The sequence below is a fragment of the Crocodylus porosus genome, unplaced genomic scaffold (genome assembly GCF_001723895.1).
Source record: "Crocodylus porosus isolate Cpor-Errol unplaced genomic scaffold, CroPor_comp1, whole genome shotgun sequence".
NCBI classification, from domain to species: Eukaryota; Metazoa; Chordata; order Crocodylia; family Crocodylidae; genus Crocodylus; species Crocodylus porosus.
Genome location: NW_017728931.1, coordinates 58,924,370 through 58,951,150, shown reverse-complemented (window position 1 = coordinate 58,951,150; position 26,781 = coordinate 58,924,370). Strand labels below are relative to the sequence as shown.

Genomic DNA, 26,781 nt, shown 5'->3' with positions numbered 1-26,781 from the left:
TTCTTCCTTATGTCCAGCCTGAAACGGTCTTGCAGGAGTTTGTGACCGTTCGACCTCGTCATCCCTTGGGGCGCTCTGGTGAACAGACATTCCCCCAGATATGGGTACTGGAATTGTTCCAAGTGGAGAGATTGTGAAGATAGCAAAAAACTTGGGATACTGAGGAAGATATTCTTTTCCCCCTTTTGGTACAAATGTTAAATGGTCATTTTACTCACTAACGTACTATTGAAAAGCACTTATGTGCTATCAGGGTTTAGAAGAGCTTGTATAAAATAGAAGTGTGGTGTGCATAATGCTGTTTTTAAAGACTTTATTAAGTCAATGGGAGAAGGTCTCAAACTTTCAAATAATTTTTTTTGGGGGGGATCTTCAACATATAGCAGCTTCCAAAGTCCTGCTTTGAAGATCCTGCTGCTGACAAGGTGCTGGCTCCTACTTGCCTTCATTTGCTAAACAGCATTAATTCTTTCTCAGCTAGAGGAAGACATTATACATAAACTGGTTTAAGTGATCAGAAACTGGTTGAAATTTGTAACAGAACAGAAGTTCAGTGCACATAAACCAGTTTCAAAATGGCTAAAAATGGTTAAAGATTGAGCTGGAGCCTCCGTTCTGTAGCCCTGGTCCTGCTACACCTCTGCCACTGGGGATCAACCCACATGGGGGGGATCCCCACACCTCAACAGGGCTTCCCCCACCCTGGGAAGAGTCTCCCAAACCCTGCCAAAGGGGGAATTCCCCCCTCCCACCTCTCATCAGACCATGCTGAGGGATAGGAGGGGGGAACTTCCCCTCTGGCAGGGGATCAAGGGACCCTGCCTGGGCTTGGAGAACCTCTGCTGAGGCATTGGGATCCCTCCACATGGGTTGACGCCTGGCACTGGCTGAGCCTTGGGCTGGAGGGACTGTTCCCCGCTTTGTGGGGACAGCAGGAGTTTGGAGAGCGTGTGCTAGGCAGCCAATCAGGGACGGGCACTGCTGGCTGCATCTGGGTGCCTTTAGTACTAGCGGCAGGCTGGGAGGTGTGGTCTAGCCTGGCCTGGGCCACTGCTGGCATCTGGCTGCCTTTCTGGATTCAAAAGTGAATTCAGTTCACTTCATTATCAGTTCATTCTACACAGCTTAGAGAAACCAGCAAAGATTGCATCGCCTCAGGCTTTTTGGTTGTCTCTACTTAGCCTTACTGTTGCATTTCCTTAAAACAGTTCATGTAATTGCTCAATTTTCTTTTCAGTCATCAGTGAGAGTTAGGAGTAACTCAGCACTGAAGCCGATGGCAATATAGTAGTTGAAAATTAGCTTAAGCTGAGAAACAAGCAAAAAGACTAATGTTAATTATTATTTAAAAGTAAGTACAAGGCACCAAAAAAAACCAAAGGTGAGAAAGTACCTCATGAAGAGGAAATGCAGCTTCATAGGAGCCATTACTAAGCAATCGATTCAGACCTAAAAATAAAAAAAATTCATTTAACTATAAGAGGATTTTCTTCCTTGTATTATTATTAGGCTAACCATGTTGTCATGATAAGGTTGCTTAAGTGAAATTCATAGTGCATGGACAACAAAAAGTGTAAGTAACAGGAGATTTTTATGGGTTTGAAATTACCATGATGTAACACAAGTAAAGGACAAAAATAACAATCCTGGATTTGCTAATGTACTTCACAATGTACAACTAGTTATGAATTGACTTTAGATTCATATGCCAAATTCATCCTCGGTTTAACTGCAGTGAAGTCAATAAAGCCATACCAAACCACACTGAAGTTAATCTCACAAATTTTCGTCTTATAATTAAAAACTAAAACTTTGGGGAAGAAATAGCTGGAAACTGCATTTATATAAGATGAAACATTTCTTGACAGCCTAGAAATTTCAGAAAAAGCCTTTTGTACCACAGTCTTGCAAAACAGCACAAAGCCTCAATTCCCATATGAAAATAACATTGATACATCTCTTTGGTTTAATGCTCTTGAAAGCTGCTAGACTGACAGCCCTGGTGACTGAAGCCATCTATTGATAGAACAGGAACAAGACAGATTGTAGCAGTGTAAGGCCAAACAATATACCCTCAACCAAAGGGACACTACTAAGTGTCAAAAGGTAGTTTGTCCCCTTCCCTACCCATTCAGGTTTTGGCCCCTCCACTGAGACTGACAGGAGAAGTCACTTGTACCAGATTTAGTGTGTAAACCTGGCCACCTGGAAACATACTAGAAAACCATTGCATAGCTACCAGAAAATTAGTAGTTAAATCTGGTCAATAGTAACCTAGGGATTTCAGACAAAAGACTCTAAACTCCATTCCTAATGAGGGAAATTTAAGAGTTTTAGGGATACACCAATGAAAAGAGGTTTAATTTGTCATAAATATCTTTTACATTGGCAGGAAATCCTATGAGTCAAATCTCAGCTCCTGATGTGTCTATTGCATGAAATGTAGAGCTTCATATCCTGGTGTGGCCCCTCCCAGCCCAGAGTCTATGTGGAAGATAGTTTGGTAATACAGGGATATAGCCTGCAAAATTACATGCTTGGAAAGAGGCAGATGGGAGGACGACTGCATGAAGCACATGCCAACTTCTACCAACTCTCATTGCTCAGGGGTAGAATCTATTATTCCAGTCTGGGTGTGATAATGACAGCAAGGCGGCAATGAGAATACCTGGTGTCTTTCTAATTCTAGAAGAAGAAAGATAAAAGTTACCCTCTGGCTTGATAACAGCTGCGGGGAGTGAATGGACTGTCTCCAATTAATAGTTAGGAAATAGAGTGCTCAGCCAGGTGCACCGGAATAAAGAACATTTTTCTACTTGACAATCAGATAACCAACACCCATGCAGAGACACTGTTCTTGAAAAGGAAATGTTGGAAAACTCAGTCCCAGTCTTCCTCTCCCTCTCCCTCTCCCACTATGGAGTTTAAACAGTTGGTGACAGTAACCTCTGTGATCTCAGCATGGGAAGAGGGTACAAGAGATTCAGGTTGGAATTCAACATCCCTTTAACAGGTCCTTTATCAAGGTCTAACTCTAATGAGCAAACTTTCTTTTTGCAATGGGCCAACACCTCTATCCAGTGTCATCAATCTTGTTTACCTTATATCAGACTCTCCTACTACAAAAGTAGATTTTCTGGGGTAACACACAGATCCATTCATGGAAAAGCAGCCTGATATTCCACTGCAATTCCTTTGAAATGATTGTGCATGTCAATAAAACGCACAGCCCTAGGAATGTGCAGGGTATGACCCCAGCAAGGAGTCAGAAGCAGAACACCATACTCCTACAAACAACAAGCATGCCCAGATTTCACTGACATTCACACCATATTAAAAACCATTTTGTTTACCACTTACCAATTTTGTTTTTTCCCTCTTCATATTTCACTCTTTGTAAAATATGATGTACAATTCTACTTCTTGTAGCATTATTGAAGAAAGTGTCTTTGTTGTGTATGATGAAACTATATAAAATACAAACAAGGTTCTCTCATGAAAAAATGGTGTAATAGTTATAAAATAAATGTAAAGTTCCATTTAACTTAGATGGTTCATTGAAAACCTACAGTCTGTGAAAAAAATACAGGGAATGTGAAAGAAAGAAATCAGATATTGTCTGATTCAGCAAAGCAGGAATATCTGCTCAGACGGGAGTACTACAAACCAAAGCTAGCATGAAGAAGTTGTAAAGGCCTGTGTTATTTAGTCACTCACTTTCATAAACATTACATTTGAATTAATGTTTTAAAAATTAATAAATACTTGCACAAAAATTTCCAAAGAAATGAGAATAAAGGTGATTTATAGATTCAGTGACTGATAAGTTCAGTTCAGTGACTACATTCAGACCAGATTTCCACGTTAGATTTAATACCATTTCATTATTAGGACTAAGGTGGAAAGATCCATTTAATCAAAAATGATTCTTTTAACCATGTAATTATGGAAAATGAAAACAAGTATAAATAGTGTACGTAATACAGTGAAATATTATGCGCTACATAATATTCATCCACTAAGCTGAAATGAATGATAATAGTAATTTTCAGGAATTCCTCCTTGAAATTAAATACCTTTTAAAAATCAATAGCACAGTCAGTTTATAACAAACTGAGAAAACTAAGTGAAAGTTTATCATCAAATAGCACTAGGTTTACTAAATAGATTGCTATATCATATATGGAATATATTTCTTAACAATGTTTAGTACTGCAGGTGAATGGAGAGTCACAGGATACTGTAGGCAGATTTTCAAGTTACTGATCTGCAGGGGTAAAGTTGGAAATCAACTCAAAAGACCCATGTGTTCTGTTGAAGAAAGCAAGGCATTTAAGGCAGATTTTTAGAAAAGGATTTTGGCAGTAAAGATGCAGAGATGTGCCTAGGGTTCAGTTTTTCAACCCTAAGCTCCTAACTGCATTTTGAAGAACATAAAATAACTTTCAAAATCTGGTTCTTGCAGCCTGATCAAAACCAACAGAAAGACTTCCATTTTTCAAGGTGCTTTAGATGGACTCAGATGTGTAAAACAAGGAGGTGACTAAGTTTTGAACATTTAATGGGTTTCTTTTTTCATTTCTTTCATGTGCTGACTTCCCTTCACCTGCTGGGTAGTAGTAAACATTTTTTGACTCTGGAAATAACTTTTGAAATCCAGGGACACAGTAATTTGTACTCAGATTCAACTGCAAACTCTTACATTGCAAGGTACATTCCTTGACTGGGAAACTAGCAAAACTGACCCACATTACACCAATAATGCTTGTTCACTTTCCTTGAAGGTATAAAATTATTTGCAAATATTCTTATATTTGTGAATGCATATCATATTAAAATTATAGCTTGTTCTTAAATGGATGTGCAGCCACACTAAAAACAGCCTGATAGTTAATCACTTCTAAGTCACATGACCATGACTATGCAACATTAAGATGTATAAAAGATGCAGAACTGAATACTGCAATCAGGACTCATAGTAGAGATGATATCTTTTATTAGACCAACAAGATTTTTGCAAAAAAAAAAAATCTTTACTGAACTGAATACTAGTGCAGTATTTAAAAAGAATAGGACACTTAATAGTTCCAAGGGATACTTTAAGTGTTTGCATTTATTTTTAAATTTAGCAGTGGTATATTAAAATTATTGATCTGCATAACTCAAAGAGATGTTAGACAAGCTTTCACCTGAAAACTTGATGAAAGGCACTTTTGTGCCCAAAAGTTTAACATCTTTCCTAACTATACTATTATAGTATAGTTAGGAAATATAACTATTGTATATATTTCTATAATATAACTATTGTGTGTATATATATATATATATTGTATATATATTTCTACAATATAACTATTGTATATATAACTATTGTCCAATAAACAATATCACCAATAAACCTTGTTTCTCATATAACTTACTTACAACTTTCCTTGGAAAAAAAGTACCAGTATTGCCTGTAAGATCAAGATAACAGATTTGAGTTTTATGGGGATACTCTTTGGCTTTTCAATAATATAAAATAATATTATTTCTATTGTTTCTCACATATTTTCTGGACCATCATGGCTACAACATTCCAGTCCTACTACATCAAGAAAGTTAATGAGATTACATATGAGATTAAAAGTTCCAGAATCCTTAATTAAAGCTCATTTTCAAAAATGTCATACAGCTGAAATATATTGCTCTTGTATTTGTTACTTTGTGTGGCATGAAAACCCAGCGGAGGTTAATTGCTCTGAAATGATGTTGGTAGTTTTCTTAATTGGGTTCTGAACAGGAGCTTTCAAACTATCTTGCCATGGATACCAAACCAGAGTACAGGCAATACAGCCATCATCCAAGAATGGCCTCAAAGTAGTGTGACCGTAACTAGGAACAAACTGCCCAATTAATTCCTTTTGATATGTTCTGTTTTGTGAATTACGTCTCATAGTTAAAGTACTCCAGGACCAAATTATGTTCTGATACACAGGTCAGTAACTCTAATATGAATCAACAGAAATTTCGTTTATAACTCTAGGAGTAAAATGTGGCCCTTTTAACATTGGTTTATTTTTAACTCTACTTGGGGAAACCAAGGATGGAACAGGATATTTAATGCTGAGGCAACAATTTTAAAATCCACCATTCCATGCTCTGGTTATTAGGCTAATATACATACCCAAGCCTTTCTTTGGTAGAATTCTCCTAGCATTCAGGTATTAGGTGTCTATCTTAAACCTCTGGTACTAAACAGTAGCATCTAAATGCATAGCCATTGTCAGTTAGGTCATATACCATGGAACAGATGGCCTGAACTCAAGAGGAACTGAACACCCATTACTTCCACAAAAGGCAATAGAAGTTGTGGGCACTCCACTCCCATTCATAGCTAGAAAGCACTATAATTAAGGTAAATGTGTATTAACATGGCAAGATTTTCCTTAGTATGGTTCAAGAAGAAGAAAAAAGAAAAGCAGAATACATTTGGATGAAGATGAAAGATGAAGCAATGATATACAGTAAAAGCTCTGTTATGCAGCATCCTCCGGGAATGGGAGATGCCAGATAACAAAATATGATGGTTAATTGAGTAGCCCGAACAGGCGTCCTTTCCTGTTCGGGCCGCCGCTTCTCCTGCCGCATCCAGGGTGTCACTGCCCCTCCCGTGGCATTGCTGCCCCTCCTGCGGGCCCTGTGGGCCCCACGAGGGCCCCATGAGACAGGGAGGCAGGTTCAGTGCAGCCTGTTATGCCCCTGGGCTGTGGGGGCTCGTCAGCACGGGCTGCTTTGCCCCAGGCTGTGGGGGCTCAGAGAAACTGGAAGTGCCATGGTGGGCACTTCTGCTTTCACTTTACCTTACAAGCTAGCATGCTGGTTAATACAACATGCCAGCTTGTAAGGTGTCAGTTAATGGAGCTTTTACTGTAATAGTGGGGATTTATTATGGCCCACCAAATCAGGAAGGAGTTATATGAGACGTTCTTCAAGGAAGTGATAAATCTATCCAAAACCTATGGGATCGTATGATGGGAGACTTCAATTTTCCAGACACCTGCTGGAAGAACTATATAGCCAAACATAAAACGTCAGGCCAGTTCCTAACTTGAGTGGAGGACAACTTTCTGTTCCAGAGGGCTGAGGATACAACTAGGGGATCATTTATTTTTGATCCTGTCCTCACCAAAAGGGAGGACATGAAGGTGATGGGCAACTTGGAAGGTTGTGATCATGATATGACAGAATCCCAGATCCTGCAACAGGGAAAACATGAGGTCAGCAAAAATAGGATGCTTGATATCAAAAACTTGGATTTCACCTCACTCAGGGAATCAATAGGCAGGGTGCCATGGGAAGACAGACTAAAGGATAAACTGATGAACTTCAGGCTGGGGTACTGAAAGAACTGCCAGGAGAGATTCTGGAGTTCCTTAACAATGATCTTCATGAAGTCTTGGGAGACAGGTAAGGTACCAGAGGACTGGAAAATAGCCAACATAGGGCCCCTCTTTAAAAAGGCCAAAAGGAGAACCTGGGAAACTACAGTTAGTCTCACCTCAATACTTGGGAAGTTACTGGAGCATATCTTAAGGAAGGCAATTTGCAAACATTTGGAGTTATAAAGGCTGATCACAAGCAGCCAGCATGGATTTACTAAGAAAAAGTTATTTCAAACAAAGTTGATCTCCTTCTTTGACATTGGCAACATGTAGGGAGTGCATGTGGGTGCGCGTGTACCCCCAGCGTGTAGTGGTGCACCTCCTATGGAAAGGTGTCATCTACGAGTGGTCATCAACCCCAGTCGGTGCTCGCCACCCGCCCCCATCCCTTGCTGCTGACAGCATCAGTGGAGTCTGCGGGAGCTCCCCACTTACTGCTGCTGTGCTTGCATTGCTGCTGCTGCGCTCCCACCACTGCCGGTGCTACTGTGCCCCCCCCTCCCCCCAGCCACCAGGGGCACACATCATTCATGTTTTTTGACAAAGTAATTATTTGGTTGAATGAAGGAAATACTGAGGATATAAGTGTATCTGGATCTCAGCAAGGCTTTTGACAAGGTCCTGCATGACCTTCTCATAAACAAATTGGAGAAATGTGGGCCGGATAAAACTACTGTAAGATGGAGAGACAACTGGCTCAATAGCCAGAACCAAAGGGTAATTATTAATGGATCCATGTCAGAATGGCAGGTGGTTTTGAGTGGAGTCCCAAAGGGATCTATCCTGTGCCCAGTGCAGTTTGTTTTTACTAATGATTTGGATGCTGGCATAGAAAGCTTCCTGAGCAAGTTTTTAGACAACATGAAACTGTGAAGGATTCTGAACACAAAGAATGGTAGTGTAATTCAGAAAGATCTCAACTAATTGGAAAACTGGTCTGAAGCTAACAGGATTAAGTTGCATGCTGACAAATGCAAGGTGCTACACCTTAGGAAGAATAAAAAATACAAATATAAAATGAGTGACACCTGGCTGGATGGCCACACTGTGGAGAAGGATCCAGGAGTCTTGGTAGATCATAGACTGAATATATATCTGCAGTGTGATGCAGCCACACAAAAGGCAAATACAGGTTTGGGATGCGTCAACAGAAGCATAAGGTGCAAGACACAGGAGGTAATAGTGATAGATTCTTGGTACTGGGCAGGCCTCATCTAGCATACTTTGTGTAGTTTTGGGCTCCACAGTTTAAAAGGATGTGGAGAAGTTAGACTGTAACTGTTAAAGGATCCAGAGATAGGTGACAAAGATAATAAACGGCTTGGAATATAAGTCATATGAGAAAAGGGTGAAGGAGCTAGTTCTATTAAGTTTGTAGAAAAGATGCTGAAGAGCGGACACAGTAGCAGTCTTCAAATACTTGAAGGGCTTCCAGAAAGAGGAGGGAGAACACCTTTTCTCTTTTGCTACAGAGAGTAGGATGTAGACCAATGGCTTGAAGTTGCAGCAAAGTAGGTTTAGATCAGATATCAGGAAAAACTTCTTCGCTGTTAGAACGCTAAGGCAGCGGAATAGACTGTCTAGGGACATTATGGACTCTCCATCACTGGAGGTGTTCAAGAAGAGGTTGGACAGACCCTGATCAGGGATGACATAAGCATAGCTGTGCCAGTGTTCTACTATGGGTATTTCCCATGCCTCTGGGCTTTGCTGGTTGTTGCCTCGGACCAGGAGAGAATTTCCCCCAGCCTTTTTGCTACGTCAGGTTTGTTTTTATCTAAAGCCTTCCTCAAAGGCTCTGGGTGCTGGCTGCAGCCAAGGCTGGGGATTTTGACTGAGGTGTGCCAATGCTCCTTCTGGGACTTAAAGCCAGACGTTCCTGGCTAGAGGGTCTTGCTCCTCTGTTCAGGGTTAGACCTGTTGCCATATTTGGGGTCAGGAAGGAATTTTACTCCATGGTCAGATTGATACAGATTGTGGAGGTTTTTGCCTTCCTCTGTAGGTGGGGGTGTGGCCCTCTACCTGGGATCTCTTGAGCACGTATTAACAAACTTTTGCAAAAGCAGAACGCTGGCTGCTGTGGTCCCTCTGTTTACTTGTGGCAGGGTGGGGTATTATGCCTTGTGTTGTTTCAGCGTTGATGGTAGTTTTACTAAGAGGTTAGATCATGGATTTGTATAGGATGGTTTGGCTAGGAATGATCCTGCCTCAGGCAGGGGTTTGGATTAGGTGACCTCTGAAGATCCCTCCCAGCCTTACTTCTCTAGGACTTTATAACATGCCTTTCCTCTACTATCCTTGCAAAAAAAAACTACTTACTTGCAGTGAAAGCCATTACTAAGGTAACAGGAGAGAGAGAACTGACGCTATAAAGTGAGAAGGTCAATACACTTATATTTCTGCTATTATGAACTGGGTGTCTCCAGACTACTTCCTATTTATTTTCATTTTGTGAAATGATGAAGGCTCCTGTCCATCACTATGTCTGCACTTCATCTGAAGACACGTGTTACAAATTAACCTACCAGAGTGAACTTCAGTCTCATTATTTCACGTTACATTAGCAGTGAAGACAGTGGCACAGAATTCATAATGGGTTGTACAATTCCTCCTAGGACCCTGCATGCTTATTTTGGTAGACCAATGCCTGTGCCTCCACATATTAAATGCTACTGGTACTCAAGGTAACTGAATGAAACCAGCTCATTTATGCCTCTGTGTCTACATATGCTTCTGCTGTAATGACACACATTCTTGGGCTTCATTTTGTGTACTTTGCTGACTTTGTTTGCTTCAGCCAACCATTGCTTCTAATGTAACTTTGTCCTATTTCTCCAATATATATTCTGTGCCTCCCTCTATACCAACAACAGCATCTCAATCAATTTAGTCATGGGGCTTCACTCCAAACTTATTCTGTTGTGATATCACATGTATTTTCATTATTAATGCGAGTCTGTCTATAGCATCCTGATGCCTGAGTCAAAAACTAAAAAGATTTAACAGATGGTGTTTCATCATGTCTATCTGGACCTTATACTAAAGTTGCTTGGAAAATGTATTTTTTGTATAAATTGGAACTCAGACTTGTCTTCATGATTTATTCAATATAGAAAGGAAAAAAGGTGGTTCAGACCTTTCAGTTACTTCCTTCACACATACCTAGCGCATGAAGATTGAAAGCTTTTAATGGGTCTTCCATTCCATGGGAAGAAGAAGGGCTGGGAAACCGTTTTGGCTAAACAGGGAAATCATGGTCCTCTTAAGAAAGAAGAAAGAGGTGTAGAAACAATGGAAGCTTGGGACAGGCCCCAAGGAGAACTATATAACAATGGTCTGCACTTGTAGAGAACAAATTAGAAAGGCTAAGGTAGCAACTGAACTTAAATTAGCAATGGGAATCAAGGACAACAAGAAGTCCTTCTTTAGGTAGGTAGGGAACAGGAGGAAAGCAAATGGGAGTGTGGGGCCATTGCTCAACAACTTAGCACTGGCACTCAGTAGAAAACTGAACTCTTGAATGACTACTTTGCTTTAGTATTTCACTGGGCCAAGGGGAAAATCATGCCAGATAGGTTACAAGATGAACAGGGCAGGAATGACTGCCTTTCTACTATTGTTGTAGAACTGGTATGTGATCAATTAAAGAAATTAGACATATATAATTCAGCAGGACCAGATGAATGCCATCTAAGAGTGCTGAAGGAGCTGGCTGAAGTTATCTTGAAGTTAACTGGTGAAACTCTTCCAAAACTCGTGGTGCTCTGGAGAGGTCCCTGAGGACTGGAAGAGGGTTGATGTTGCATCCATCTTCAAGAAGGGGAAGAGGAAGGACCCAGGTAACTATAAGCCAATTAGCCTAACTGCTAGCCCAGGGAAAATCCTGGAAAAATTCATTAAGGACCCTATATGAATTTAGTCTATATGTGATAGGCTTGCCGAAGGTAGGATTCTGAACGACAGCCAGTATGGCTTTGTTGCAGACAGGACTTGCCTTACCAACCTCATCTCTTTTTATGATCAGGTAACTTGCCACCTGGACGAGAGAAGAGGTTGACTTTGTATACTTTGACTTCCAAAAAACCTTCAATCTGGTATCCCATGATGTTCTCGTGACAAAATTGGAGGCTTGTGGGCTTAACTGAGAAAGTTTGGTGAGTACAAAACTGGTTGTGGGGTACAACCTAGAGAGTCCTTATGAACAGATCTGTGTCATCCTGGTGAGAAGTGGCTAGCGGTGTCCAGTACTCTTCAACATCTTTATCAATGATTCGAATGTGGGGGTGAAGAGCTCACTGGCCAAGTTTGTGGATGACACCAAGTTATGGGGAAGCGTGGTCATGCTTGAAGATAGGCTACAAATGCAGGCATATCTAGACAGACAAGCAAGCTGGGTGGGTTGGAACTAGATGAAGTTCAACACTGATAAATATAAAGGGCTCCACCTGGGGACGAACAACCCCCTACACACCTAGGGGCTTGGTGGTACCAAACTGACCAGCACCACGAACAGTGGGTAATAATAAACCACACTATGAATATGAGCTGGCAGTTTGGCACTGTATGTAGCCAGCAGAGTAAATAATTCTCTGGCATACATCAATAGATGCATCTCCAGCAAAACCAAGGAAGTGATTCTTCTACTGTACTCAGCATTGGTGAGACCACAGCTGGAGTACTGCATCCAGTTTTGGGCACCACACTTTAACAAGGGTGTGGTAAAGCTTGAGCGAGAACAGAGAAGGGCCACTTGTATGATCAGAAGAAGCCATACGAGGAAAGGTGAGGGACATGGGACTCTTCAGCCTGAAAAAGAGAAGGCTGAGAGGGGACTTGGTAGCATCTTACTGCTACATCAGGGGAATACAGCAAGGAGTCGATGAACAACTGTTCACCAGGGCACTGCTAGGGAAAACCAGGAGTAATGGCCTTCAACAGGAGACTGGACAGTCACCTTGCTGGGGTCACTTTACCCCAGTTGTCTTCCCTGCCTTGTGCAGGGGGCTGGAGCTGATGATCTTCTGAGGTCCCTTCCAGCCCCTAATGGTCTATGAATCTATGATGATTCTAGGATCTGATTATATACAATTTTTATTTTCTTATCACACAAAAGATATCATTATGTGTGGAGGGTCTTAAACCTACCATAGGAATCAGCTTGCTGAGTATCCATGTATATACTACATGGGCTATTTATTTTTTCAGTAGCATGTAAGAGTCCAGAATTCAAAAAGGAATTGGAGAAATTTGTGGAGGAAAGGGGAATCAGTAGCTATTCTGCACAGGAGTTATGGATACAGCCTCTGAACCAGAACTTCCTAGACCTTAAATGCTGGAGGCTGCATGTGGGTCACAAGATCCTGGGCAAGGTGGACCTATGGTCTGCCTGAGTAAATAACAATTCTTGTGTTTTCATGTAGAATGCAAAATTAATTTGGTAAGGAAGGAATTTTAGGTCTTCACTAATAGCCCCACTATACAGTGAGGTAGGAATAGGATGTGTGTGCTTGCTACTCTAAAATATGGGCTGAAGTATCTCCTAAAAGCAGCATTAATTTCACCCATTTCGAACACTCAGCAACTCTTTCTCCTATAAAAACTGCCTATAAATGGAAACACGGGGCTCAAATATTATTCCTACGGGCACACATATAAACCCTCACGAAATCACTGCAGGAATTTTTAGTCCTAATAAAAGTATGATATAAGAATATGTTAGTAAATTTACCTGTGTTGACTTAATTCAAGCCCTGACTTTCATCAGTCCCATCTTAACCCTCGAGAACAGTAAGTTAAATTATCTTAACATGTTTAGATGAAATTTTTACATTCCTTCCCACTCCAAATCAAAGAAATAATTCATCTCTTCATTCCTAAAACAACGTATGTGGAAGCCTGATTTGGACATTTCAATTATGAACCCATTAGGTTTGAAAAGCTTGTAATTTTTTCTCTTTTATTAAAAAGAAATTACAACATATTTAAAGGTGAAATGCTGATAAGACTCTTAGCTGAAGCTGTGACAATCTGATACAAAAGCATTATGTTTATCAGCATCCCACACAATATTCTGATGAAACATTAATTCAGCTTAGGTCAGCTATTTAGGAAAGGCCATTGCTTTCCTCAGAATGTACCATTAACACCACTGTTAACTCATATTCATAGTGTGGTTTATTATTACCCACTGTTTGTGGTGCTGGTCAGTTTGGTACCACCAAGCCCCTAGGTGTGTAGGGGGTTGTTCGTCCCCAGGTGGAGCCCTTTATATTTATCAGTGTTGAACTTCATCTAGTTCCAACCCACCCAGCTTGCTTGTCTGTCTAGATATGCCTGCATTTGTAGCCTATCTTCAAGCATGACCACGCTTCCCCATAACTTGGTGTCATCCACAAACTTGGCCAGTGTTAACAAATCACTGAATTGAATCACTGTCCCCTGAACTGGCCGAATCTGAATCCGAAGTGAATACTATCCACTTTGCACAGGTTTATTGCCTATCATTAAACTGCTGCCAGAAGCAACATCTACTCAGTAATGGAAACCAACTATGAAGTTGAGTAAATGCAACCAAAATTGAGCATGCCTGTAAAACACACAGCCTATATTGGGCAAACATATTGATGGGAACCTACCACAATGATAAGTTAGCGCAGGCCATATGAATAAGATATAGTGCCCATTGCACTCAGTGCTAACTTTTTCTCACCTCCTGGTGAACCACTATATTTCAACTTTCTTTTTACTCCCACACCTGAGCAGAACCTTTCTTTCTTGTTTCCAAGGATTCCTGTTTCTTCATTGACTTAAAGGCTAGGGACAGACACTCAAAAAGCCTGAGCCTGAACTGATTCATTCTTTGCAGGATAGAAGCAGCCAGCGCTGTGCAAGGAGAGCAGCCCCGCACAGCCTGCCCAGCCGCTTGTATCTCTGCAGCTCTGCACTGCACCTGCAGCTACACACGTGCAGTGGGGAAGCCCAGCACTGGACTCCGTGGGGAAGCAGGGGCAGGGGCTCCCTCCACTCCGGGCAGAGTGTGGGACCTGCACAGTGGGGTGTGGGGGAAGCAGCTGGCTCTGGTATGAGGCTTCCCCCGCTGCAGGCTCAGACTCAGGGTGCAGAGCAGCAGGGATATGGCAGGCTCCACTCCCTCCACCCTCACAGCATTGGCTGGAGCTGCACCTACACAGGCAGGAGCACCCTGACCTCCCCGCCTACTGCTGCTGCCAGGTAGTGGGTGCTACATGCCTATACTCCCCTACATTCCCTCACACCCACACCCTGTCCAGCTGAGCTTCGCGCACTTGCTGCCCCTCTGGGGGAGGAAGGGGAGGGTGAAGAGTTTCCCCTAGCATGGAGCAGAGCCTCCCCTGCCCCTACTCTTGGGCCCAGCAGTTTCCCCTAGCATGGAGGCCCCCACCTTCCAGCCCCACAGTGGCAGGGGGGATGGGGAGGAGGAGGAAGAGTCTGCATCCAGTGCCACAGAGTCCCCCTTCCCACACTTGGAGGAGGAGGAGGAAGTCTCCTCCCCCAACATGGAACAGAGCCCCCTTCCCAACCCTGTGAGTCAACCTGCCCAGCATGGCCCTGTTAAGGTGAAGGGTGCAGGGACAAGGGTTAATTCCTCCCTCTGTCCCTTCCCTGCAGCTGGAGTCTGCCAGTTACAGGGGTCACTACTGCATTTCCCTCGCCTCTGCTCCCTGGCAGACAGGTTGACTGTGGCTGCAGTGGGGGAGGAGGGGAAGGAGGGAAGAATTAACCCCCTCCCTGCTCACTTTGCCTTAACAGGGCCATGCCAGCCAGCATCTCTGCTAGGGCCAGTCCCTGCTCCAGCTAGAGAGTAGAGGGGCAGGGTCAGCCCTGTAGCTGGAGCAGAGCCCTGCCCAGCCCAGAGACCATGCTGGGATCCTGTGGGTAGCTGGTTCATCTTAAACTAGCAAGGGGTCTGGGACAGACATTGCATAAACTGGTTTGAGCCAGATCAGTTAAATCTGAATCTACATTCAACCAGGTTTATCTGAAACTGGTTTTGGCCATTCTGCAACTGGTTTATGTGCGCTGAATGTCTGTTTTGTTACAGGTTTAAACCTGTTTCTGATCACTTGAACTGGTTTATGTTTAATGTCTGTCCCTAGCCATAATGTCTGGCAAAAATCACCAGTGTCTATGTAGATTATAACCTCTGTTGCTTCTCTTGGCCTGTCACATGTGGTTTGTGTAGCCCTGCCCTCCATGGAGTAGAGCTGGACTAGGCAGCCCTGAGCCTCATCTGCATATAAATTTTAGAGGATCCCAGGACTTGTGATAAGAACACCTCGTTCCAGACTTACGTGGGACTAATTAGCACATGGATCCTCTGTTGGGGTATCTAGAGTACATGCATATAGTAAGTAGTGCAGGGCTGTGGGATCACCATGGCTTAAAATTAGGGCTGGCAAACTATTAAAAAAATTAATTGCAATTACTTGGGAGATTAAAAAAAGTAGTTTTAATTAATCACAATTATGATCACATAGTTAAACAATACTCAGCATCCCCCCATTCAGCAACTTCGAGCCAGTGCACCTTGCAACTCCTCCCCTGCCACCACCAACAGCACATAGCCGGGGTTAAGGCTGTGTGCGCGGGTTCCAGCTGGTCTGGAGCTGGTTTGCTGTGCTGGGCCAAGTCCAGAGAGGGTGTGGGATGGGCATTATGGTCAAAATGGATGTGTGTGATTAACGCTTGTTTCTAAAATTAACGCATTAATTTGTTTTGTGTTAATCACACACATTAACCGTGATTAACCAACAGTCCTACTTAAAATGCTGTTGACTCTGCGGGGGCCCACCCCAGTGCATTATATGATAAATCATAAGCCTTTTGGCTTTGGAATAGTATGCATAATTTGTACTATGTATAGGTAAGTACAAAAGTGCTGCTTAAACGTGTGTTTATGGAGTACCTGTGCTAAAATTTGCAGTAGTTTGCAAAAAAGGGTAAAGTTTATCAATTTTGGATGAACAAAGTCTATGGGTACCCATAATAATTTGCATGTATGCAAATGTATGCATGTCTGCAAATTAATACAGATATGTTTTTTTCAAAGTCAGTGTTTTCAAATTTGCCCTTCACTTCCACATGCTCACATAGAACAGGGTCTGAATATAAGGGGGTGGGAGGAAAGGGGCCACCTAACACCCTCGATTTATTTTCCCTGCTGTAGCGGTGGGTGGGGGACAAATTTAAGGCAAATGTCCAATAATTAGATGCTATATCTGGAAAATTATAAGACATTTATAAAATTTCCATATATAGAATCTAATCATGGGGGAATCAAGTACATATGGTAGTCTGAAGTCACGCAGAAAGCATGGCAGGGTGGCACCTTAGAAATTAACTGGTTCAGAGAGGCATGAGCTTTCATAGGCTGCAGACTACTTCTTCAGATGTTAGGAATAGACCACTACTTAGTCCTACTTTGTCAGATTGACCAAGCTGTTGCCTACAAAAGCTTGAGTCTCTGAACCACTTAGTCTCTAACATACCACTCTGCTCTACTGTCTGCCTACCTCAGTCAAATTTGCTTAAGTAAGGACTGAATAAAAGCTTCAGGAATTGGACCATTACATTTACTCTACCAATGCTCTAGAGAACTTGAACAAACATATGATATATTCCATTACAATCATCATGCAGACTACATATGGAATAGCTACACACCTAGGCACTAAACATGCAAGAAACTGGAAGTAAGGAATCATTCAACTCAGGAAAGCTAAAAACTGAAGAAAGAGATCAAGGTACACTAACAATTTTTATACTAGTGCTCAAAATCTGAAATTTGAATTTACATGATTTTTTAAAATTGAATTTCCAATTAGGGGTGCATAAATACCTACACAACTTAAAAATTAACATAAATCCTTGTTTAAAAAAGGGCTAAGTATGATGAATACAAAATGTGCATGTGTATAAGGAAAATTGGAAACTAATACATTTCAAAAGAAACTGTACATCTCTTCAGCTAATGACATGAATTCAGGGATCCACATCTTTTCTGCAGTGTTGATGATAACACTGATCCCACTATAATCTCTGTACTGCATATAGTGTTTCTTTTGTTATGAACTATAACATAAGCAAGCCATGCTTACCACGAACTCAGGTAAGCAAACCAACAAAACACCTCCAACACCTTAAAGTAATGTTTTTGTTCTTTAAGCATCATCTGTGAGCTTCCTAAGAAAGTGTACAATGCTTCTGACATTCAGGACCTGGAGTATGTACTGAATAGGTGAATAGGAGAAGATGGGTAGAAGGAGAATTTGACAGTAACATACAGTTGAGCAGAATTTGCAAAAGATGAAATAAGACTTCTGTTAAACTGTTCTGTTGTTACCTCACCCTCACATCTGATATTTAATTTTGTCCTTCTGTTGCATTCTGATTGGCACCTTGACTATAAGCTCTTTGTGGCAGGAACTTCTATTTTTTTTAGTTGCCTTCTTAGTGCCTAGTCATATCTAGATGTCATGTTGACATACATCATAAATAAATATCCACAGCAGTATTATCTAAAGAAGCCTCAGCACTACACCTAGATATTTTGCTTCCTACTCTGCAAGAAGTTAGGGTTGGGAAAGTCCCTAGTAAAACACTTCCCACAAACTGCACAACAGCAGTGCAGGTTTCTTTGGGTAGAAAGGCCAAACGACAAATGACAAACACCTTGTTTTGCATCTGATGCAAACTTCTATTTAACCCAATGCTGTATAACGACTTAGCATACCTCTGTGTACCAGCTTTACTTATTTTCAGATATGGCCAGCCTCCAGTACATTTAGTCAGTGCTGTGGGAGGTCCCAATAACATGCTTAGCCATATTGTCAGGCACTGGAGTTTTAATCTGAGAGAATCTCTTACACAAATGCATTGTTTTCCAATTTTGACCCACGTGGTTAGCCAAAGTTTAGGGCTTGGTGAGTTGTTTCTGTTATGAGGAGGAACTGAAAATGTAGTCAGGCATCTTCAAAAAAGGTCATGTGTATTTACGAAGAGAGCATAAAGTTCTGTTTCCATGAACACAGGAGGAACCAAAAAATAAGAAACAGTTTGCTTGCAATTTCAAGTCCCTTTTATCTAGTACTCAACCCAAAAGGCTCCTTTTTTTCCTCAAGGGCATGCTCTCAATTCCTGTACAGGATTCCTTACAAACTTCTCTCTGGTGCACTGGTCTTTCTGCTATCCTAGATCAACACAAGTCCTATTTAATCAATGCTTCTGTCCCTGTTTTTGCTATATCAGTCATTTGGGAAATCTTTTGGACCACACAGTTCGGTTTCCACTCAAACCTTGCCATGTGCCTGCATTTTGGTCCTTATTGTTTCAGCTACCTACTTACACAAAGGAACTAATGGCTTCTTTACATTTATTGTCAATGAAAGGGACCTGCTAAACCCACCAATTCCAAACAAGATTTAATGCAACACACAACAGTGCATATACTTCCCTGGATTTTAATTGATCCAACTTGATAAAACAAAAGCTTCCTTTTCAATTTGCAAGAAATGCAAAAATCTAGAACTCTTAAACTAGGTTTGCTGGAGGACAGGGATGCAGAAGACAAAGAGAATCTAGGAACAATGAACCACGTGCCAAGCACTGGAAAAGTCCACGTAAGTACTGTGGGCCCAACAGACATCAGGACACCCATTGGAGGACTTAAATGTTTCTATACTAATGCTAGGAACATGGGGAACAAGCAAGTGGAATTAGCACTCCTGCTTGCAAACAAAGACTTTGACCGGGTTGGATTAACTGAAACCTGGTGGGACCATACGCACGACTGGGCAGTAGACATTGAGGGCTATAGGCTGTATAGATGTGATAGTGTGGGAAAAGGGTGGGAGGGGGGAGGTTGTTCTCTATGTTAAGGACCAATACATGTCTTCAGTAACCAAGATGGGATCAGAAGAGGGGCATATTGAGGTACGGTGGGTCAGAATACAAGGGGGTTAGGGTGAAAGGGACTTTGTAGTGGGAGTTTATTACAGACTGCCATACCAGGGGGATGAGCTAGACCTGGAATTCTCAAGACAGCTCTCAGAGGCAGTACGCTCAAGGGACATGGTTGTCATAGGTGACCTTAACTACCCTGAAATCTGCTGTGAGAAGCAGTCAGCTAGGTCCAACTGTTCACATAGATAGGCTGTTAACCTGTATACAAGACCTTCACCTAACACAGGAAGTATATGATCCCACTAGGGGAAATGCCTTACTGGATTTGGTGTTTGCTACAGGGGATGACCTGGTGGGGGATCTGCAGATACAGAAAAATCTAGGAGATAGCGACCACCAATTGTTAGAATTCACTATCTGTCAAAAGGGGGGAAGATAACCAGTAGGGCAGAAGTGCTAGACTTCAGAAAAGCTAACTTCAATAAGCTCAGGAGGTTAGTAAGTGAGGCACTGAAGGATAAGAGCCTTGGTGAGATGGGAGTCCAGGAAGGGCAGTTGTTCCTCAAAGGAATGATCCTTCGGGCACAGAAGGGGACAATCCCATTGCACATAAAGCAGGGCAGAGGAGCCAAAAAAATCCCCTTGGCTGAACAGGAAAATCCAGGAAAGCCTAAGGATGAAAAAAAGAGGTATACAGACTGTGTAAACAGGGGGTAGCCACCAAGAAGGATTATACCTACTTGGCTCACACAGGCAGGGAGTCAGAAAGGCCAAGGCAGCAATGGAACTCAGGCTGGCAAATAAATTTGGGGACAACAAAAAGTCCTTTTTCAGGTAAATAGGGAACAAGAAGAAGGTGCATGGTAACATAGGACCCCTGCAGGACAGGTTATGGCAACTAGTGATGGATAGGAGGGACAAAGCTGAGATTTTCAATGAGTTTTTTGCATCAGTATTCCTGAATACAGATAATGACACATCTCCAAATTGGACTACAGACAAGCATAGGAGGGATACCAGACCACTAAAGGTTAGCTCTGGCCTAGTGAAGGGACACTTGGAGGGGCTTGACATATTCAGGTCAGCAGGCCCAGATAATCTTCATCCAAGGGTGCTGAAGGAATTGGCCAGTGTCATAGCATAGCCACTGGCAGGACTGTTTGAATGCTCATGGAGCTCAGGACAAGTCCCAGAAGACTGGAAAAGGGCCAATGTGGTTCCTATTTTCAAAAAGGGGAGGAAGGAGGATCCAGGTGACTACAGACCAATTAGTGTCACCTCTATCTTTGGGAAAACCTATGAAAAAATTATTAAGGATTATATTTGTGGGAGTCTAACAGGAAACATAATGCTGAAGAGCAACAAACACAGATTCATAGCAGGTAGATCCTGTCTGACAAACCTTGTTTTATTTTATGACCAGGTCACAAACTGCCTGGACACAGGAGTCAAGGAGAATGTCAAATGCTTGGATTTTAAAGAAGCTTTTGATACTGTGTCATATCCCATTCTCATAGAAAAACCAAAATAGCTGTGACTTAAGTGATTTCACAGTCAGGTGGGTGGGGAATGGGCCGCACCCAAAGAGTGGTGGTGGATGGGTCAGTATCAACCTGGAAAGATGTGGGCAGTGGGGTCTCCCAAGGCTTGGTCCTTTGATCAGTGCTTTTCAATATCTTCATCAGTGACTTGGACAAGGGCGTGGAGAGCACTGTATCCAAATTCATGGATGATATCAAATTATGGGGCAAAGTAAACACACTGGAGGGCAGAGAATGGATTCAGGAGGATTTGGACAGGCTGGAGAAGTGGGCAGAACAAAATAGGATGCAGGTTAACAAAGATATGTGCAAAGTACTGCACCTAGGGAGAAAGAATCACCAATACACTTACAGACTGGGAGATGACCTAAGCAGCAGAGCAATGGAAAGGGATCTCAGAGTCATAGCTGACTTGAAGATGGACACGAGTCAACAATGTGATGAAGTGATCAATCACACTCTATCGTACAGATACATCATGGACAGGTCTGAGGTAATACTTCCTCTCTATGTGGCATTGGTAAGGCTGCAGCTAGAATGCTGAGTCCAGTTTTGGGCACTGCACTTCAAGAGGGATGTGGATAACCCTGAGAAGGTCCAGAGGAGGGCTATTCACATGGTTAAGGTCCTGCAGGTATGGCCCTACGAGGAGAGACTGAAGGACTTGGATCTCTTCAGCCTCTGTAAGAGAAGGCTGAGAGGTGATCTAGTGGTCATCTACAAATTCATCAGGGGTGAGAGGGGGGCAGCAAGGGATGCTGCGTTTACCAGGGCACCCCCTGGAGTAACTAGAAACAATGGCCAAAAACTGATAGAGCAGATTTAGACTAGACATCAGGAAGAACTTCATAATGGTAAAGGTTACCAGAATCTGGAATGGAATATCAAGGGAGGCAGTGCTCTCCCTTACCTTGGAGGTCTTTAAGAGAAGACTGGACAAACACGTGGCTGCGGTCATCTGACCCCATCACTATTTACTACCCAGGGCAGGGGGGTCAGACTCGATGATCTACTGAAGACCCTTCTGACCCCCAAAAAATCTATGAATCTTGGCTCAGGAATGATACTTTTCATTAGACCAACTAAGAAATTGCAAAATAATGATCTTTTTCTTTAAGCTTTCAGGCGCAAATACCCTTCATCAGGCTCTGGGAAAATTAAAGATGGTAAAAAGTCCCCATAGGTAAGAAATAAACTTTATTTTTGCATAGAGGGAGCTGGAGATGAAAAATCTGTCCCTCTGGGTCCCTTTATGAGCTGTTCTGAGTTTCTCTTTGTTGTGTAGATCAGGTAGGATTCCCTCCCTAGAGTGTCAGATGGCAAGCAGGGGGGTTTAAAAATCTTTCTTTTTGTTCTGCAACAAAGTTTAAAATCCTAAGTTGGCTAAAATTCGGCATCTTGAATGTTTCAGGGATGTATGTGGTAGCTGTGTTGGTCTGAGACACAAAGAAATGCAAAAATCTTCAACTTGCAAAGACACTCTCATGGACCCAGAGGGACAGATTTTCCATCTCCAGCTCCCTCTGTGCAAAAATGAAGTTGATTTCCTACTTATGGGGACTTTTTACCATCTTTAATTTTCCCAGAGCCTGATGAAGGGTGTTCAAGGCTGAAAGCTTGCAGAAAAAGATTTATTTATTTTTTTGCAATTTCCTAGTTGGTCTAATAAAAGGTATCATTTCTGAACCAAGAGTTATAGATGTTTGCATTTCTTTTGTCTCAGACCATCACGGTTACCAAATACATCCTTTTCAACTTTACATTTCTAATTAGTCATTGCTTGCTTTCTACAACCAAAAATCATTTAAAAAGGCCCCTATAATGCCCTTTTCACCAACAGAATGTTAAACAAGTCAGCCAGCTGAAAAAAAAAAGAGAAGGAAAACCCAACAGAATGGCAAAGCCCACAAGGTCATGAAGGGAGTGCAAAAATAATATAAGACAACACCGTGCAGGGGGAAGAAAAAGGCTCTGCCAGTATTTTATCTGTAACAAAATGAAAGGAAGACAAAAAAAAGCAGAGGAGAAAAATGTCAGCTCTGCTGGGAAACAGAGTTTCAAAGTATGAAGTGATATAAAGGAGGTGTAAAGCAACAATAAGTACATTAATGAACCTAAAATAGTACTTAATAAAAAGCTTTATATTAACAACTCAAAAACCAACAAGGATGAAGTCAGGGGAAAAATAATCTTCTTGCCTATGTTCAAAGTGTTCTCGCTCAAGCTTCCTACAAAACTTTCTTGTGTACCTGATTTCAAGCAAAGCCACTAGTAACATTGATCTGGAGGCTGTTGTTTGCTCCTTTTCATTTTTGCTGATTTCAAGCCTACAGAAGCATTTCATACATATTCTTCCTCTTTCAAGGCAGCTTGTTTGTGCCTAAGTATCTAAAGAGATTGGCTTATGGAGTAGAAATTTGGTTTAAAGAGACATGTTTGTTAACTTGTATCAGGAGGGGAGTTTTGCTAGAATTATGGAGCTTGGCTGCTGTTTTTGTTTGCTGCTTTACAGATATTTTAAATAATGAAAAAGCACCTGATATGGTAGAATTTATTTTATACACTGATATTGGTAGCAGTAAATAAATCAATTACTTATTGAATAGTTCATTCACAATGACGTTTACCAAAATATATCTTCTCTCTGATACAGGGATAGTCTTGACTCACTTAGTCCACAGGCTGATCTTAACGTCTTCTGTAGTACAGAGTTCTTTTTTGTTAGCATCCTGGTCTATGCCGCCTATTCCGTGTGCTTCTTTTTATTTCAGTATCTCCTCATATTGCAAGCACTGAAACTCTCCATAAAGAACTCTCCTCTCCTACATAATTTGCTTTGGCAACTGTTACAGAAATTGCAGTTCTATTTTGAAAAGTGACATTATGATACTGAGAGTTTCCAAACTGCTAGTCACAGAGCCATTTCTACATTAAAAAGAGCTATGTTTACAGGGACAAAGATGCTTTCTTCCATTGCTGAGCCCTGTCAAGCTGGGTTTTTTCCTCTTATGCACTGTCACTAGCAATAAAGCTTCTACAGGCTAACCTATGCCTTGGGTGATACCTGTTCAGCACTGTGAGAGGGGGGTCACTCCTAGCTCCATCTCCCTCTGGACTCATCTGCCACAACTTGGACAGAAGGGAAAAGGAGTGGGATTCAGTGGTAATTTCAGAGCAAGAAATCACTATATGCCACCCAGGTTGTAAGTTCCCACAATGTAGCCTTTATTTCACAGCAGGAGGTTGCAGGGTAACAACAGCCTTGCTAATTACTTCATTAGCAAGGGAAGCCCACATGGCCCATAAGGGAACCCTGCTGCTCTCTCTGTGTCTGGATCACCTTTTCGGCATCGTGGCTGTCCCATTTGGGCCAATGGCTTCGTCTAGCTCCTGCTGCCCATCCACCATCCTGGGGACACTCTTTCTCTCTCTGGGATCCCTGCCCCATGGGCCTTCCCCACACTCACCAGAGCAGCCGGGAAAGTAGTTTGCCTTGTAGCTGACCTGCCATGTCATCCAGAGTCCTGTGCTCCTGGCACCCTTCTGGATCACAGATTAGGCTTCTTGTTTTCCAGCTTCTGAGGTCCCGGTAGTCCCTCATCCGTCCTCCAGTGCCCAAAGGCAAAGTGTGTTTGCCCTGCCACCAGATTTATACCGGCCGTGGAGGGTTCATCATCCTGTCCTTACCCTGGTGTGTAACTCCCTTCACCTGGCAGACTGCATTCTTAGGGCATCCATGCCTGAAACTATCTCAGTAACAGGGCTCCTGCCTGAGCCCCTGTTACAAGCACCACTGTCATCACCACATTGGCATAAGATTAACTGATTGACCTTGAAACTAGAGTTTAGTAAACTATTTGTTTATGCTACATAAGAAGTGGAAAAAGCAGTGCTGTCATCTAGAACTGCATTTGCTCTGCATTGATTACTAGGAGTAAAAAGCTGTACAAATTTAATTTAGGTAAATTTATGACCACCTATTGGGAAGGGGCTATTTTTACATGGTCAGTTTCCCAAATACTTTACCATTAGCTATATTTTACCTTTATCAATACCTGTGCAAAATATCTGTATTAACCTTCACTGGATAGGGAACAAAAATACCAATAATCTTTAATATCTTCACCGAAAACTAGATTTCTGTAAAATTCTTTTGGAAAGAGATATTTTGTTTTAAATGTAGGATTTAACAGAATACTCACTGGTGGATCCTTTGTTGGCTGAAAGGGGCAGTGTAGCAGTCATTCTCTTCCAGGTCTGGCAGTGTCTCCTTGTCCAGTTTCATAGGCTTTCTAGGTAACCATCCTCGAAACCTGCTTATTTGTTTCTCGATCCTGCAGTACATGAAAGGGGATATCCAGTGAGGCAGGAAGGAAATAGGGTTTCCATTATCTACGACATTTAAACCTTACAGAGCACTCAAAAAAACAAAATATAAGCATGTGTAATATTTACAGTTATGAAAGAAGCAAAGTGTGTAAGGCATTTCAGAATTCAGACTGAGTTACATGCAAGTTATTAAAAACTAGCATTCAGTAGAGTAGCAGCATCTAATTCTCTTCCTAACAGAACAGCAACACAGATGCTGCAAATCTTAGTAAAACCCAGTAAGCTTCTGGCAGCCCTCAAACTTTCACTTTCTGAGCTTTTTTGGCTAATTTAATTTAAATTTGGAAATTCATTGACAAACTACAGTGTGCTTACTAAGGGCACGTAAACATCAGGACTGAAGAAACCATTACAGAAAGCTTTGGCAGCAAGATCCCAGAAAAATAAATCATCTCACTGCAGTTTTGCATCAACTCATACATGAAAAATATTTCCATGAAAACAAACTGTTTATTTCTTTAATATGTTTCAACTGCAATGTCTTAAGGTAGTACATCCTTTATGAAATTATATTACTCAAAGCATATGGCTTGGGAGATGATAGCAATGCCAGGTCTCACATTTAACAGTCCCACTTAAACAGCTGAAAACAAACCAATGCTAAATAAGAGGAAGGAGCATATTTGCAGCATGCTCATAGAAAAAAAGAAACCACAGATACACATACCAAGATTGCAGGTGATTGAGAGTGACATCTTAAATCAAAAGCAAATCTGAACTAAAATAATATACAGAAAATGTGGAGTAAAAACACAGAATTTTTCTCACAAACTATATTCTTCTTCTCTCAAGAGCACCTTGCATTTTACCACCCTAACCAGAATTTCCCGCCTGTGTAAGGCCTGGGTTTCTATAAAGACTCATCGATCATGGAACTATTCATGTGACTACAGTTAATCACTATGGCCATTTGTACACACCACAAAATTGGCCTTTCATGTGACTTAATGCCCTTTTGCACTGCTTTAATGGTGCAGCTGTTTGCATGTCAGCGGCGAAATGTGCATTAAATGACTTTGGGACACAGCAAAATAAAACACGTCCAAGGTGTTTTAGTTTGCTACCTTACAGCAGCGGAGGGACACACCAGGCTCTGTGCAGCTCAGGGTCTGTGCAGGCAGCTCATACAGGCAGCCCAGCAGCAGCCCATACAGGCAGCCCAGCAGCAGCCCATACAGGCAGGCTCCACTGAAGGGAAGAAAAAAAAAAAGCAGCCCAGTGCTTCCCTCAGTGGCTATGGTGTCTCCCAGGACCTTCTGGGCTGGATGCCTGTAGGTGGGTGCCACTGCTGCTGTGGACTGAAGCACCAGCCCCTCCTTTCCCCCCACAGCTCAGGGACCGCTTAGCCCGCTGGCAGCTCACCCTCTCCTCCCCTTCGCTAGAGATGCAGGTAAGGATTAGGCTCGACCCTTGTGTACATGCCATGGGGGTTTACTTTGCCCTAAATTGAAGCAGTGTTTTTAAAAACCCACCGCTTCAATTTAGGG

At 42.1% G+C, this 26,781-nt stretch overlaps 1 protein-coding gene across 1 annotated transcript in view; it reads right to left on the bottom strand.

Annotated features, from left to right (window-relative positions):
• Positions 1 to 26,781, bottom strand: part of ANO4 (anoctamin 4) — a 207,776-nt gene that overhangs the window by 89,448 nt on the left and 91,547 nt on the right. The window contains exons 7-9 of the mRNA XM_019545137.1: positions 25,108 to 25,239; positions 3,361 to 3,467; positions 1,394 to 1,449 (exon numbers count right to left, since the gene is read on the bottom strand). Coding sequence (XP_019400682.1) covers positions 1,394 to 1,449; positions 3,361 to 3,467; positions 25,108 to 25,239 — 295 coding nt within the window. The remainder of the gene's footprint in view (positions 1 to 1,393; positions 1,450 to 3,360; positions 3,468 to 25,107; positions 25,240 to 26,781) is intronic.